The sequence below is a fragment of the Galeopterus variegatus genome, unplaced genomic scaffold (assembly GCF_000696425.1).
Source record: "Galeopterus variegatus unplaced genomic scaffold, G_variegatus-3.0.2 Scaffold194, whole genome shotgun sequence".
NCBI lineage: Eukaryota > Metazoa > Chordata > Mammalia > Dermoptera > Cynocephalidae > Galeopterus > Galeopterus variegatus.
Window position 1 is genome coordinate 763,710 of NW_007726305.1, and position 15,108 is coordinate 778,817.

The 15,108-nt window shown below is 39.4% G+C and overlaps 1 protein-coding gene across 2 annotated transcripts in view; it reads left to right on the plus strand.

The window, feature by feature from the left end:
- The window catches only part of HEPH (hephaestin), a 111,367-nt gene that overhangs the window by 5,930 nt on the left and 90,329 nt on the right, over positions 1–15,108 (plus strand). For both annotated transcript variants that reach the window (XM_008565059.1, XM_008565063.1), the window contains exons 4-8: positions 3,677–3,859; positions 4,984–5,238; positions 7,357–7,525; positions 7,993–8,129; positions 9,637–9,768. In XM_008565059.1, coding sequence (XP_008563281.1) covers positions 3,677–3,859; positions 4,984–5,238; positions 7,357–7,525; positions 7,993–8,129; positions 9,637–9,768 — 876 coding nt within the window. The remainder of the gene's footprint in view (positions 1–3,676; positions 3,860–4,983; positions 5,239–7,356; positions 7,526–7,992; positions 8,130–9,636; positions 9,769–15,108) is intronic.

Sequence of the window (15,108 nt, forward strand, 5' to 3'; positions counted from 1 at the left end):
TCCGGCAACGGACCGCAACCCTCAGTGTCGCGCCCGTACCGGACCGGGACCGGCAACGGGATCGCAACCCTCGGTGCTGCGCCCGCCCCTCGCTCAGCCAGTGAGCGGGAACTGGTCTGTATGAGGGATGCGAACCCTCGGTGGGAGCGCTGCCGCGCTCCCAAGTGGCGCACTGTAGCAGTGTGCCACTGGACCGGCCCTTTTTGGTGACTATTTTAAATGGGCTTACATTTTTTTTCTTTCTCTGTTAGTTTGTTATTGGAGTATTAAAATGCTCCTGATTTTTGCATGTTAATTTTATATCCTGAAATTTTACAGAAATTGTTTATCAGTTCTAAGAATTTTTTGGTAGAGTATTTAGGTTTTTCTATATATAGGATCATGTCATCTGCAAACAGGGATGGTTTTATTTCATCTTTTCTAGTGTGGATTTTCTTTATTTCTTTCTGTTGCCTGATCACTCTGGCAAGTACTTTCAATACTACGTTAAATAGGAGTGGTGAGAAAGGACATCCTTGTCTTGTTCCTGCCTTTATTCATTCATTCAGGATGATATTGGAAGTGGGTTTGTCATATATGGCTTTTATTGTGTTGAGATACTTTCTTTCTGTACCTAATTTGTTGAGAGTCTTTATCATGAAGGGCTATTGAATTTTGTCAAATACTTTTTCTCTCTCTATTGAGAAAATCATATGATGTTTGTCCTTGATTTTGTTGATGTGGTATTTGACATTTATTGACTTGCATATGGTGACCCATCCTTGCATCTCTAGGATTAATCCCACTTGATCATGGTGTGTAATTTTTTTGGTGTGTTGCTGTATTCTGATTGCTAATATTTCGTGGAGGAGTTTTGCATCTATGTTAATCAAAGATATTGGGCTGTACTTTTCTTTTTTTGTTGTATCTTTGCCTGGTTTTATTATCAGGGTGATGCTAGCCTCATAGAATGAGTTTGGGATAATGGCCTCTGTTTCAATTTTTTGGAATAGATTGAAGAGAATTGGTATTAATTCCTCTATATCATGGAATACTATTCTGCCATAAAAAAGGATGAAATTCTTGTATTTGGAACAACGTGGATGAGCTTGGAGAAACTTACATTGAGTGAAATAAGCAAAGCATAGAGGGATAAATACCACATGTCCTCACTCATAAGTGGAAGCTAAGAGAGAAAGAAGGACAGAAAGAAAGACCACAGTGGTGTGTTGGACTTGCAGAGGGAGAAAGCATGCTAAGGGATACAAAGTAGAGTTGGGGAAAGAGGGAGGTGGAGGGAAGCTGAGGATAATTGGGTGGGAGAGATGGGGTACAATTGCAATTTGTGGTAATGGGCATGCTGCCAGTATGGATCGGGCTTTCACATCTTGGACACAAGGAGTGACAATCAGCTTTGTATCTCATGAATATTCATTACCAATTTTTAGAAAAGGAACAGGTATAAAAAAGGTTTAGTAGAATTCAGTCATAAAAGCCATCAAGCATCTTTTCAGACCACAATGGATTAAAACTAGAAATCAATAACAAATGAAGCTCTGGAAACCATAGAAACACATGGAAATTAAACAACATGCTCCTGAATGACCCATGGGTCCTAGAAGAAATTAAACAGGAAGTCAAAGAATTTCCCCACACTGATGAAAATAAAGACACATCATATGAAAACCTGTGAGATATGACCAAAGCAGTAATGAGCCCCAATGAGTTTATTGCAATAAACACTTCTTACATCAAAAGAATAGAAAGTTTTAAAATTAACAACCTAACGCTACACCTCAAAGAACTAGAAAAACAAGAAAAATCCAACTCCAAAATTAGTAGATGGAAAAAAAATAATTAAGATCAGGGCTGAACTAAATGAAATAGAGACCCAAAAAAGATACAGAAGATCAATGAGATGAAGTTGTTTTTTTGAGAAAATAAACAAAACAGACAAACCATTAGCACGGCTAAATAAAAAAAGAAGAGACCCTAGTTATACTGGCTATAGTCAGAAAGATGGTGAATAACAAATGCTGGCGAGGGTGTGGAGAGAAGGGAACACTCCTACTCTGTTGGTGGGAGTGTAAATTAGTACAATCACTATGGAAAACAGTACAGAGGTTTCTCAAACAACTACAGGCAGATCTTCCATACGATCCAGCAATCCCACTTTGGGGTATATATCCAGAGGAATGGAAATCATCATGTTGAAGGGATACCTACACTCCCATGTTCATCGCAGCTGTATTTACAATAGACAAGATATGGAACCAACCTAAATGTCCACTGATGGATGATTGGATAAGGAAACTGTGGCATATATACACTATGGAATACTATTCTGCCATAACAAAGAATGAAATACTCCCATTTACAACAACATGGATGAACCTGGAGAAACTTATGTTGAGTGAAATAAGCAAAGCACAGAGGGATAAGTACCACATGTGCTCACTCATAAGTAGGAGCTAAGAGAGAAAAAAGGAAGGAAAGAAAGTCCACAGTAGTGCGGTGGTGTTACAGAGGGTGATATTCCTTGGGCTACAAAGTAGAGTGGGGGGAAGGGGGAGGGAGTTTGGGGGATAATTGTGTGGGGGACATGGGGGTATGAAAGTAATTTTTGGTAGTGGGTATGCTCCTAGTATCAATGTAGCCTTCACCTCATGGGCACATGGGGTGACAATTAGCTTTGTATCTCATGACTACTCATAATAGAAAGAAGAAGAAGAAGAAAGAAGAGGAAGAGGAGGAAAAGGAGGAAGAATAAGAATAAGAATAAGAATAAGAATAAGAATAAGAATGAAGAAGAAGAAGAAGAAGAAGAAGAAGAAGAAGAAGAAGAAGAAGAAGAAGAAGAAGAAGAAGAAGAAGAAGAAGAAGAAGAAGAAGAAGAAGAAGAAGAAGAAGAAGAAGAAGAAGAGGAAAGAAGAAAACAAAAATGAGAAATGAAAGAGGAGATATTACAACTGATACTACAGAAATATAAAGAATCATTAGAGGCTATTATAAACAACTATTCTCTAACAAATCTGAAAACCTGAAGGAAATGGATAAATTTCTGGACACATATAAATTATCAAGACTCAACCAAGAAGACATAGAATATCTGAACATACCAAAAACAAACAATGAGATTGAAGCGATAATCAGCAGTCTTCTAACAAAGAAAAGCCCAGGACTGGATGGCTTTACTGCTGAATTCTACTTTCTTATTATTTGTCTTATTTCACTTTTAAAACTCAAATTATTCATGATGGGAGTCAAGTCACATCAGAGTAAGGTGTGTGGCAAGAGTTTAGGTATGGGTAAGATTGAAGGCGTGGCCATCAGGGTTGGGAGAGGATTGAGGACTTGGTTGGAGATAGGATATGCTTAATAAATAGGTCTGAAGACCAGAGTACTGTAGGAATGTGGTCAGGCATAAGCCCTGGGTTAAAGACATCGGCAGGGATGGTGGGAAGGAATTATTCCAGATCCTATGTGGCCCATCTTTAAGTCCTAAGTTCAACTGAATTGGCCGTTTTACCTGGGAAGTTTGGAAATAGAAATTAGTATGAGGAGGCTATATCTGCTTTTCTGTTGCTGACAGACTTTTAAGGTTCCCTCTCTTCCTATCCCTTTCTTATGAGTACCTCTTGCAGCTTACTGTTGCTAAGGAAAGGTTCTCAAGGGCACCATTCTTATTTGCCTCTAGGAGCCCTGGATGGGAACTCCCCTCCTCAGAGGCAGGACGTGGACCATCATTTCTTCCTGCTCTTCAGTGTGGTAGATGAGAACCTTAGCTGGCATCTTGATGAGAACATTGCCTCTTACTGCTCAGACCCTGCCTCAGTGGACAAAGAAGATGAGGACTTTCAGGAGAGCAACAGGATGCACGGTTAGTTGGGAAGAGGTGGCCACATTATGACAGTGAATGCTAATGGAGGGTGTCCACCGAGCGTAGTATTTGGTGGTGCCTTCACACACCTGGTCCTTTAACAATCCTCACAAGGACTAGAAGTAGTAGGTGCCTTTTCTGTGTTTTATCTGTGAGGGCACTGAGTTTCCTAAGATTGTGCAGCAGATAAATGGCACAGGTAAAACTGATCTTTCTGACTGTGTAGGCTGTGCTCTTGCTACTAGGCTACTCTGCTTCATAATGTGGAATAGCACCCCCCATCATCAAAGTCACATTTTATATGCCCAGTCACTTTGGTGAGAGTTGCCCACTTATGTAATTAATTAACATTGCTTTGTTTTAAAAAGGATGCAAGCTTGAGAAATGATCCACTTCGTGGAGAGAAAATGGTTGCTTTAAAGTTACCTTGCTTATATTCTTCATTCCACTCTGAGTTTATGTCTATAAGGGAATCAACCATATTAATTAAACTGAAAACAAATTAAAGTCACAAAAGTCCTGAGGCATGAGTGTAGAACTGATTTTAGGAATAAAACAAGTTGACTTTGTTTTTGTTTAATTAAGGAAGTGATTTACTTACCTTTGGTCACAGAAGCGGGTTCAAAGGCAGACAGTCCTAAGGGGAGGGGAAAACTCAGTGGGAAGATGTAAACAATGGTTTGGAAAGCTCAAATTTATCTTGGGTTTTATACCAATTGATTATAATTACCATGTAAACTAGTCTGCTAGTTTTACAAATATCCTGTGGAAATTTTGTAAGGAAACCAGCCTGAAAGAAGAGAATAGCCTGCAAAATAACTCCATTCTCCAGAGTGCTTCCTCAGATTGCTGTTTTTTAATATTGGCTTTACCACTTAATAGCTTTGTGGCCTTTGGAGAGAAGTAACTTTACTTCTCTGAGCTCATGTTTTTGAATGAGAATGATATCTGCCTATTTTCCAGGGCTGTTTATTATTTTTAAATAATATAACACATATGGTCAGCACAGTATGCTCTTTCAAACCTTATGTAAATGCTATCTGTTATTATTGTCAGATGGTAAGTCTTCTCCCATTGGGTCTCCTTTCCTAACTCTGATATTCTCTTTGGGTTTTCTTTTGCAGCAATCAATGGCTTTGTCTTTGGGAACTTACCAGAGCTGAGCATGTGTGCACAGAAGCGTGTAGCCTGGCACTTGTTTGGCATGGGCAATGAAGTTGATGTTCACACAGCTTTCTTCCATGGACAGATGCTGACCACCCGTGGACACCGCACTGATGTGGCTCACATCTTTCCAGCCACTTTTGTGACTGCTGAGATGGTACCCCAGGAGCCTGGCACCTGGTTAATTAGCTGTCAAGTGAACAGTCACTTGCAAGGTAAGATTAAACATTTCTGATTCTTGGGATATAGGAGGGAAGTGTCAATAATACTCAACGGGAGGCCGGCCTTCTGGCCTGGAGCCATAAGATAGGTCTCCCAAATGAGACATCTTGGTATAAAGAACGAAACACTGGACTAGAAGTCAGGGATCCTAGAACCACTGTTTTCTGGCTGTGGGACCTTGGGCACATCTCTGTGGGTTTATTCTTCCTCATGTCAAGCATAAGTTGGCCTAGGGATGGATAGGTAGAATTTTAAGCTGCTTTTTTTCCCTCAAAATTCTAAGGAATTAAAACCTGGAGGTATTCAGCTGACTGGACAGGGAGTAAAGGAGAGATTAGTTAAAGGGGAGTAAGGTTTCTGCAGGCAATCATAGAGTGTTGTGGTTAAGTAGTGACACTTTAGTTGAGAACTAACAAAAGTAGGGATGAAAGGTTTTGCTTTCAGAGGAAGAATGGTCTATGTAATGGCATAGTGCAGTGAGGAGCATCAGAGGGAAGGAGGAACATATGAGGCAATAGAAAAAGCACTAGATAATTGATTAAAAGGTTTGAGTTGTAGTCTCTGTTCTGTGAAAAACTCACTGTATGACTTTGGGCAAGTCTCTTCCCATTTCTAGGCCTCATTTGCCACATCTGAAAAATAGGGGAATTGGTCTAAATAGTCTCTAAAATTCTCTTCATCTCTCACTTTCTAGAATTATTTGATCATTATGAATTAGGATGCTATCAGGAAAGTGATATGTGAGTATGTGAAAGTGGATTCAAGTAGGTGATGAATTATATACCGGGGTTGTAGGTTTGACCCAGTAGGGGCCTGGTACATGTGCTCCATAATCCAGAATCTGTTCTTAAACCCAAAGATAGCTGGGTAAGAGAGTATGAATATGGACTGGATTAGGGATAGAGTGCAATAGAGGGACTAGCATGGACCTTAGAGCCAGAAAAGCCTGGATTCAAGTCCTGATTCCTCCACTTGCTTAGCCACCTTTGGTAAGTCATGCCACTTCTCAGAACCTCTGTTTCCTTGTCTGTGGATGCCAATAATGATGCCTACCTCATAAATTTATAATGAGATGTCAGAGAAATAATGCGATTTTGAATCTTAGAGAGCAGGGGGATGATGTGACCAATATAATGGACATAAGAGAAGAAAATGAGCACTCAAGATCTGTAGTCAAAAGATGGGAGCTGGGAGCTTAAGTATGAACTCCACCACTGACTAGCTGGGCAATCTTGGACAAATTCCTTAACCTCTCTGATTCTTAATTTTCTTCACCTGCAAAATGGGACAGTAAAAGTCTATTTCATGGGGTGGTTGTGAATATTGATGAAGGTAACATATATAAAACCCTGGACACATGGCCTAACATATAATATATTTTCATCAAAAATGATTATTCTTTCATCCTCCTTTATTCCTCAGACATCTAGTTCACAAATTTCAAATATCTTTAGAATGGTGTAAGACTCAAATTAGATAATGTAGCTGAATGATCTCTATACGTTACTAAGGCAATATAAGACAGTGTCACTCATTAACATTATGCCTCGATGTAGTTTCTTCCACATTTGGAGACATTACTTAGAATCTACATTTTCCTGATAGTCCCATGTCTGAAGCTTAATCTCCATGTATAGAAAATGTTCCATTATTTTGGGAGCTTCCCAGTTTATAAATAACTTACCCCTCTTTTAATGCTCCCACTAGCCCTGTGAGGTGAATTTTCCTATTTTCCCTATTTACAAAAGAAGCTCAGATTGAGGATGTAACTTGCCTAAGGTCCTACAGATAGTTGTAATGCTTGGGCTTGAAGTCAGGTCTTCTCATTTCAGTCTCTGTGATGTTGCTACAAGGTGAGTCTTTTGCAGAGGCAGGAATGAGGATCTGGTAAATGTGCCAGTGGTGGTATTTAAGTACTTGAATTCTTACCTGGGCTTGTCTTCTACCAGCCGGGCTCTAGAGGAGTGACAAGAAGTGGCCCATTTTGGGGGAGCAGTAAAGAAACTAATGGAGGGTGGGAGGAGAAAACACTAGGAGAAGGAAGAAAGTAAGTCCTCTGGGTCAAAATTCTGTTGGGTAGAATGGGGACAGCCACGATGTTCTTCCTCCAGATGGCATGCAGGCACTCTACAAGGTCCAGTCTTGCTCCATGGCCCCTCCTGTGGACCTGCTTACAGGCAAAGTTCGGCAGTACTTCATTGAGGCTCATGAGATTCGATGGGATTATGGCCCAGTGGGGTATGATGGGAGTACTGGGAAGAGTTTAAGAGAGCCAGACAGGTAAGAAGCAGTGGGCTACCTCTCTCTACTCCTGAGCCCAGCCCCAAACACCTATTATCTCACTCCCAGAAATCTCTCACTTTGCTTGGGGGTCACAAACTTTATGGCTAGGATGATTAAGGACAGATGTAGGCTATGGAACTCTGGAGAGTAGAACTGGTCCCAATGTCTGGAACTTACAAACAAGGATATTCTAGCCTACTAAAAAGCACTCGAATAATTAAAACTATTCAATGGTAAGAGGGATTGCCTCCCCTGAAAATGAGTTCCCTATCTTTAGAAAGGCTGAAGCAGAAGATGTATATCACTTCCAAGTGGTGCCACCAGAGGAGATACCTTCGCTAGTGAGAGTTCACCTATGTGATCTCTGAAGTCTTCCTAACCATAAAGTTTCATAACTTTATAAGAATAAGGCATCTATTTGACACCCAATTAAATCATATGACGTTTCCCTCCTTATATGCCAGTGGCTCATACAAGTTCTTCCAGAAGAGTTCCAGCCGAATTGGGGGCACTTACTGGAAAGTCCGATATGAAGCCTTCCAAGATGAGACATTCCAGGAGAAGGTGCAGCTGGAGGAAGATAAGCATCTTGGAATCCTGGGTGAGAGATCTTTTACTTATGAAAGTCATTGACTAGAGTCAGAAAAGTGAGGAAGACTTAGAAACTGGAGTTTTGAGGTGGCTCAGGGGCACACTCTAGACCAGCATCTTGCAAAATGAGTATCAAGAGATGTGTATTGTGAAAAAGGGTTATGGGTCTGAATGTGCTTGATCGGCACTACGTTAAGCATAGGCAAATAGTGTTCTTTGCTGCAGGTCTTCTGAGAGCCTTGGATTTATTTTTGCTCATCATGAGTCTTCATGAGGCGAATAGAGTACATAGCATTTCTCATATGTTACTAATGAACCTTTTTTGATGAACATATTCCAGTACCACTGCTGTGCAGATCACACTTTTATAATTGCTTCTCTAGGGGTATACCTGAAGGGCTATATAACCTGGCAGTATGACTTTCTAGATTCTTGGCAATCTGGGGCCAAGAGTATGTTAGCATGGCATACAGATATGCTGCTATGGTGAGGGATGCACAACCAAGCTTGAGTCTGACCTTAGGGAAGGTATCCAGATGGTCTAAAGCACAAGATTCAAAGAGCATAGCAAAGGTAGATGTGGTCTGGTTACCTGGTGGAAATAAAAAATAAAACCAATCATATAGGTGAAAACTTGGGAAATGAAAGTAACATAATAGACTCTAGCGATAAGTGTCTGCCAGTTGATTATAGATCTGGAAATGAACAGTAGGTCCTACATCAGCTGGATAGGGAGATATATGGAAAGAGATATGATGGTGAGTATGAATGAGTTATCATTGGCTGGGGTTCACTATGGGTCCCCAGTTTTTGAGCGGAGGTGGACCATTAGGTATGGAAATTGAGTAGGAAACTGAGCTAGAAATTCTGACTAGGAATTAGAGCCTACATAAGTGCTCAGGGTACTTCCTTGGTACTTTTGGTTGGTCTCAAAGTTGACCCAAGCTAGGTTAGAGGTGGCGGGTAGTAAAGCACAGACAAATCTGGGAGTTGAGGTCAGAGTAACTAGCCCAGAGCCTGGATAGAGGGTATAATAATTCTCTTTGCTCAAAATTGGTTTAAGATTGAGGCAAGCTCAGATCTTAGTAGGTCTTACCAGGAGATATAGCTATGGAAGCTGGGGCAGTAAAGTTAGGGGAAATGTGATTCAACTTGACAGTGCGGTGGGAGAAATTCCTGGCTTTGGGTTCTGGCTCTGCAGATAATCAGCCACTTGAATTTGGGTAGGTCAATTTCACCTCTCTGAGCTAAAGTTTCCTCATCTGTAAAATGGAGGCAATAATCCCTGCCCTGTATGCCATAGAATGATGCTTGAGGATCAAAATGAAATGATGGATTTTATAGTGCTTTTTATAATTATGAATTATAGTATACTTAAAGTAGATTATTATTGCAAAAAGAAGAGAGTTCTCTATCTTTTTACTTTCACTTCCCTTTTCTGTTTCTCCCTCTCCTTCTGTTTTCTTCCTCCCTATTCATTCCTGTTTTCATTCTCCTTGTCTCTCCTCATTTTCCAGGGCCAGTGATCCGGGCTGAGGTAGGTGACACCATCCAGGTGATCTTCTACAACCGTGCCTCACAGCCATTCAGCATGCAGCCTCATGGTGTCTTTTATGAAAAAGACTACGAGGGCACTGTGTACAATGACGGTGAGCTGGCAGGGTTTCCAACAAATGTGGGCTGCAGCTGGTAGCAGGTTACTCTAGAGGACAGATAAATGGAGGGTGGAGAGGGAAAAGCAGGCATATTTGTTGCTAATGTGAACATTGTTGAATGAATGACAGGTATAATAGTGAGGCAGAGTAGGGCTCAGAAATAAGAGAAAACTTCTGAATATATTTTAAAATATTCTGATCATAAAAATATGTTTATTATGTGATTTTGAAAAACACAGAAAATTTTTAAATAAATAAATATAATTCGTAGAGTAATTACTATGTACAATTAAAAAGAATTTTTGGCAGCTGGCCAGTACAGGGATCTGAATCCTTGACTGCTATGTACATTTTGATATACCTTTTAATATTTTTCTAAGCTTATAAAATGTGTATATTTATAGATAAGAGATTATTTGTTTTCTTTGTTGTTTTCTTTTATTCTATTATTATTATTTATTTTATTATTGAAAAACCATTGATTATATATATTTGTGGGGTAGTCATGACTATCAATACCTGTATAAAATACCTGTGATAATCAAATCAGGATAGTTAGTGTGTTCATCATTACAAAACGGAATCATTCCTTGTGTCTACTAACCAATTTCTCACTAACTTCTCTCCACCTTGTTCTTTTGCACAGTTCTCTTCTCTCCTTCTGAAAGTTAAGCACATTATTGTGACCTTTTTTCTTTCTCTTTCTTTCGCTCCTGGTTATGAATGAGGACATGTGGTATTTCTCTTTCTGTGCCTGACTTGTTTCACTTAACATAATTTTCTCCAAGCTCATCTATGTTGCTGCAAATAGCAGAATTTCATTCTTTTCTATGGCTGAGTAGTATTCCATTGTGTATATATATCACGTTTTCCTTATCCAGTTGTCTGTTGATGGATATTTAGTTTGATTCCCTATCTTGGCTATTATAAATTGAGCTGTGACAAGCATGGGAGTGCAGGTATCCCTTGGACATGATTTTCATTCCTTTGGGTATATAGCAATTAGTGGGATTGCAGGATCGTACGGCAGTTCTATCTGTAGTTGTTTGAGAAACCTCCATACTGTTTTCCGTAATGGCTGTACTAATTTACAGTCCCACCAACAGTGTGTAAGGGTTCCCCTTTCTCCACAACCTCAGCAGCATTTGTTATTTTCTGTCTTTTGGACAATAGCCAGTCTAACTGGGGTAAGATGATATCTCAGTGTGGTTTTGATTTGAATTTCCCTGATGATTAATGATATTGATCATTTTTTCATATACTTGTTGGCCATTTGTATGACTTCTTTTGACAAATGTCTATTCAGCTCCTTTGTCCATTTTTAATTAATTAATTTATTTTTACTTTTGAGTTGTTTGAGTTCCTTGTATACTCTGGATATTAATCACTTGCTGAATGCATGGTTTGCAAACATTTTCTCCTATACTTTGGGTTGTGTTTTTGCTCTGTTAATTGTTTCTTTTGCTGTGCAGAAGCTTTTTAGTTTTATGTAATCCCATTTGTTAATTTTTTCTTTTTTTGCCTATATTTTTAAGGTCTTATTCATAAAGCTTTTGCCCAGTCCCACATTCTGAAGTGTTTGTTTCTCCTATGTTTTACTCCAGGGTTTTTATAGTTTCATGTCTTATATTTAAGTCTTTAAACCATTTTGAGTTGATTTTGGTATATGGCAAGAGGTACAGGTCTTGTTTCACTGTTCTACACACAGATATCCAGTTATCCCATAATCATTTCTTGAGGAGGCTCTCCTTTCCCAATGTATGTTCTTGGTGCCTTTGTTGAAGATGAGTTGGCTGTTAGTATGTTGGTTAATTTCTGGGTTCTCTATTGTGTTCCATTCATCCATGTGTCTCTTTTTGTTCCAGTACCATGCTGTTTTAGTTATTATAACTTTGTAGTACAATTTGAAGTCAGGTAATGTAATACCTCCAGCTTTATTCTTTATTATTTTTTTTGTCAGGATTGCTTTGGCTATCTGGGGTCTTTTGTTGTTCCATATGAATGTTAGGATTGCTTTTTCTATTTCTGTGAAGAATGTCATTGGAATTTTGATGGGAATTTCATTTATTCTATAGATCGCTTTGGGTAGTATGGACATATTCACAATGTTAATTATTCCAATCCATGAACATGGAATGTCTTTCCATCCTTTAGTGTCCTCCTTAATTTTTTTCAGCAGTGTTTTGCAGTTCTCATTGTAGAGAACTTTCACATCTTTGGTTAAATTTATCCCTAGGTATGTTATTCTTTTGGTAGTAATTTTACACGGGCTTGCTTTCTTGATTTCTTTTTCTGCTAGTTCATTGTTGGTGTATAAAAATGCTACTGGCTTTTGTGTATTAATTTTGCATCTTGCAACTTTACTGAATTAGTTTATCAGCTCTAGGAATCCATGGGCCTTTCAGGGTGGGCACATGCAAATGTGGGGCACTGCCACACCTTGGAAACTTTTCTTCTCAGCTGACCTGCCTGCTTGCCTGGGAGGGGAGGGGTGCTGCATGGGTTCAGATGCTGGGGTCTCTGTCTTTCTGTCTGTCCTAGGCTCTAGAATGTAGGTAGAGTTTTTAAGGTTTTCATGTCTTCTGTGAAAAGGGATAGTTTGACTTCATCTTTTTCAACATTGATGCACTTTCTGTCTTTCTCTTGCCTGATTGCTCTGGCAAGTACTTCCAATACTATGTTGAATAGAAGTGGTGAGAATGCATCCTTGTCATGTTCCTGTTCTTAAAGAAAATGATTTCAGCTTTTCTCCATTCAGGATGATGTCAGAAATGGGTTTGCTATATATGGCTTTAATTGTGTTGAGGTACTTTCCTTCTATATCTAATTTGTTGAAAGTGTTTATCAAGAAGGGAGGTTGAATTTTCTGCATTTACTGAAATAATCATATAGTTTTTGTCCTTGATTTTGTTGATCAATTTTATTGATTTGCAAATGTTGAACCATCCTTACATCTCTTGGATGAAACCCACTTAATCATGGTGTATAATATTTTGGATGTGCTCTTATATTCTGCTTGCTAATATTTTGTTGAGGATTTTTGTGTCTATGTTCTTCAGAGATATTGGTCTGTAGTTTTCCTTGTTTTTTGTATCTTTGGTTTTGGTATCAGGGTAATGCTGGCTTCATAGAATGAGTTTGGGAGAATTTCCACTGTTTCAATTTTTCAGAATAGTTTGAAAAGGACTACTGTCACTACTGTCGCCACGGTGAGAGGAGTGGATGCGATGGCCAGGCCGGCGTGGATCTCTAAGGTCTCTCGGCTGCTGGGGGCATTTCACAACCCGAAACAGGTGACCAGAGGTTTTGCTGGTGGTGTTAAGACAGTAACTTTAATTCTAGAAGATGGTATTGGCCCAGAAATTTCAGCTTCAGTTATGAAGATTTTTGATGCTGCAAAACTTTATTGAGATATAATTCACATACCATACAATTCGCCCATTTAAAGTGAACAGTTCACAAGAAGAGGAACATTTGATGGAAGAAAAGAAAAAGAAAAAGCAGGAAGAAAAGAAAAAGAAGGAAGGTGCTCAGAAAAAGGCTGCTGATCAAAAAACCAAAGTCACCAGAAACCCAACTCCTCGAGTCAGGAGTTGGAAGCCCAACACGGAGCCGGAGCAGCATCTGTGAAGCGCCTGGGCTCTGCTGAGACCGCCGTGCCGCTTCCTCTTTGCCGTGGCTACAGCCGCTGCCACTGTCACCAGAGGAGTGGCCATCTATTGTCTTTCCCCATGGCGAAAGTGCGGAGCTGCTCCGGCTTGGCCTGCGGGGGAGCCCCGGGAGCCACAGGGAAGTTCCATGGTGGTCTGGGTAACCTGGCCACAATGAATAAACATCAAAGAAAAGACACCAGAAATACAAAAAAATCAAAAAAGTACACCACCCAAAGATAATAAATCTCAAGCTCTAGACACAATAGAAGCCCTTGAAATGACTGACAAGGAATTTCGAGTGATAATTCTAAGGAAACTGAGTGATATACAAGAAAACTCAGCTAGATATCATGAGGAAATGAGGAAAAGTATACAGGACCTGAAAGAGGAAATGTACAAGGAAATCAATGCCCTGAAAAAAAATGTAGCAGAACTTGCCGAACTGAAGAAGTTATTCAGCGAAATAAAAAGCAAAATGGAGAGTTTAACCAGCCGGCTTGTCGAAGTTGAAGAGAGAACCTCTGAACTTGAAGATGGGCTGTTTGAAATAACACAAGCAGACAAAAAAAAAGAAAAAAGAATCAAAGGCATTGAAGAAAATCTGAGAGAGATATCAGACAACCTTAAGTGCTCAAATATCCGAGTCATGGGTATCCCAGAAGGGGAGGAAAAAGGAGATTGCATTGAAAACATATTCAATAAAAAAGTGGCAGAAAATTTCCCAGATATAGGAAAAATCAAAGATGTTCAGATCCAGGAAGCTCAACGATCTCCAAACGTATTCAACCCAAAAAGGTCCTCTCCAAGACATGTTATAGTCAAATTGGCAAAATTCAAAGACAAAGAGAGAACCTTAAGAGCTGCAAGAGAGAAGTGTCAAATTACCTATAAGGAAGCCCCAATCAGGCTAACATCAGACTTTTCATTACAAACCCTAAAAGCCAGAAAGGAATGGGAGGATATATTCAAAATACTAAAAGACAGAGATTGTCTGCCAAGAATACTCTACCTTGCAAGGCTATCCTTCCAAAATGAAGGGCAAATAGTATATTTCTCAGACAAACAAAAACTGTGGGAGTTTACCACCACACAACCACCCTTACAAGAAATTCTCAAGGGAGTAGTGGGCTTGGTTCCTGAAAAATAACCACCACTCCCATAAAAACCCAAGAAAAATCTAAACCCACTAGTATAATAAAAATGGCATACATGAAGAGAATACAGACAAACAAAAAGGCAATCTACATCCTAAGGAAGCCACAAACACAGAAAACAAACAGTAAAAAAGAAAGCAAGGAAGAAAAGACACCTAAGACAAGCAAACAACAATCAATAAAATGCTAGGAATAAATCAACACTTGTCAATAACAACTCTTAATGTAAAAGGCTTAAATTCCCCAATCAAAAGACACAGACTGGCTGACTCGGTTAAAAAGGAGGACCCAACTATATGCTTCCTTCAAGAGACCCACCTCACCCATAAAGACTCACGTAGACTAAGAGTGAAGGGATGGAAAAAGATTTACCATGCAAACAGAAAAGAAATACGAGTTGGAGTAGCTATTCTTATATCTGACAAAGTAGACTTTAAACTAAAAACCATAAAAAGAGATAATGAGGGACACTACATAATGATAAAAGTACTGATGCATCAAGAAGACATAACAATCATAAATATGTA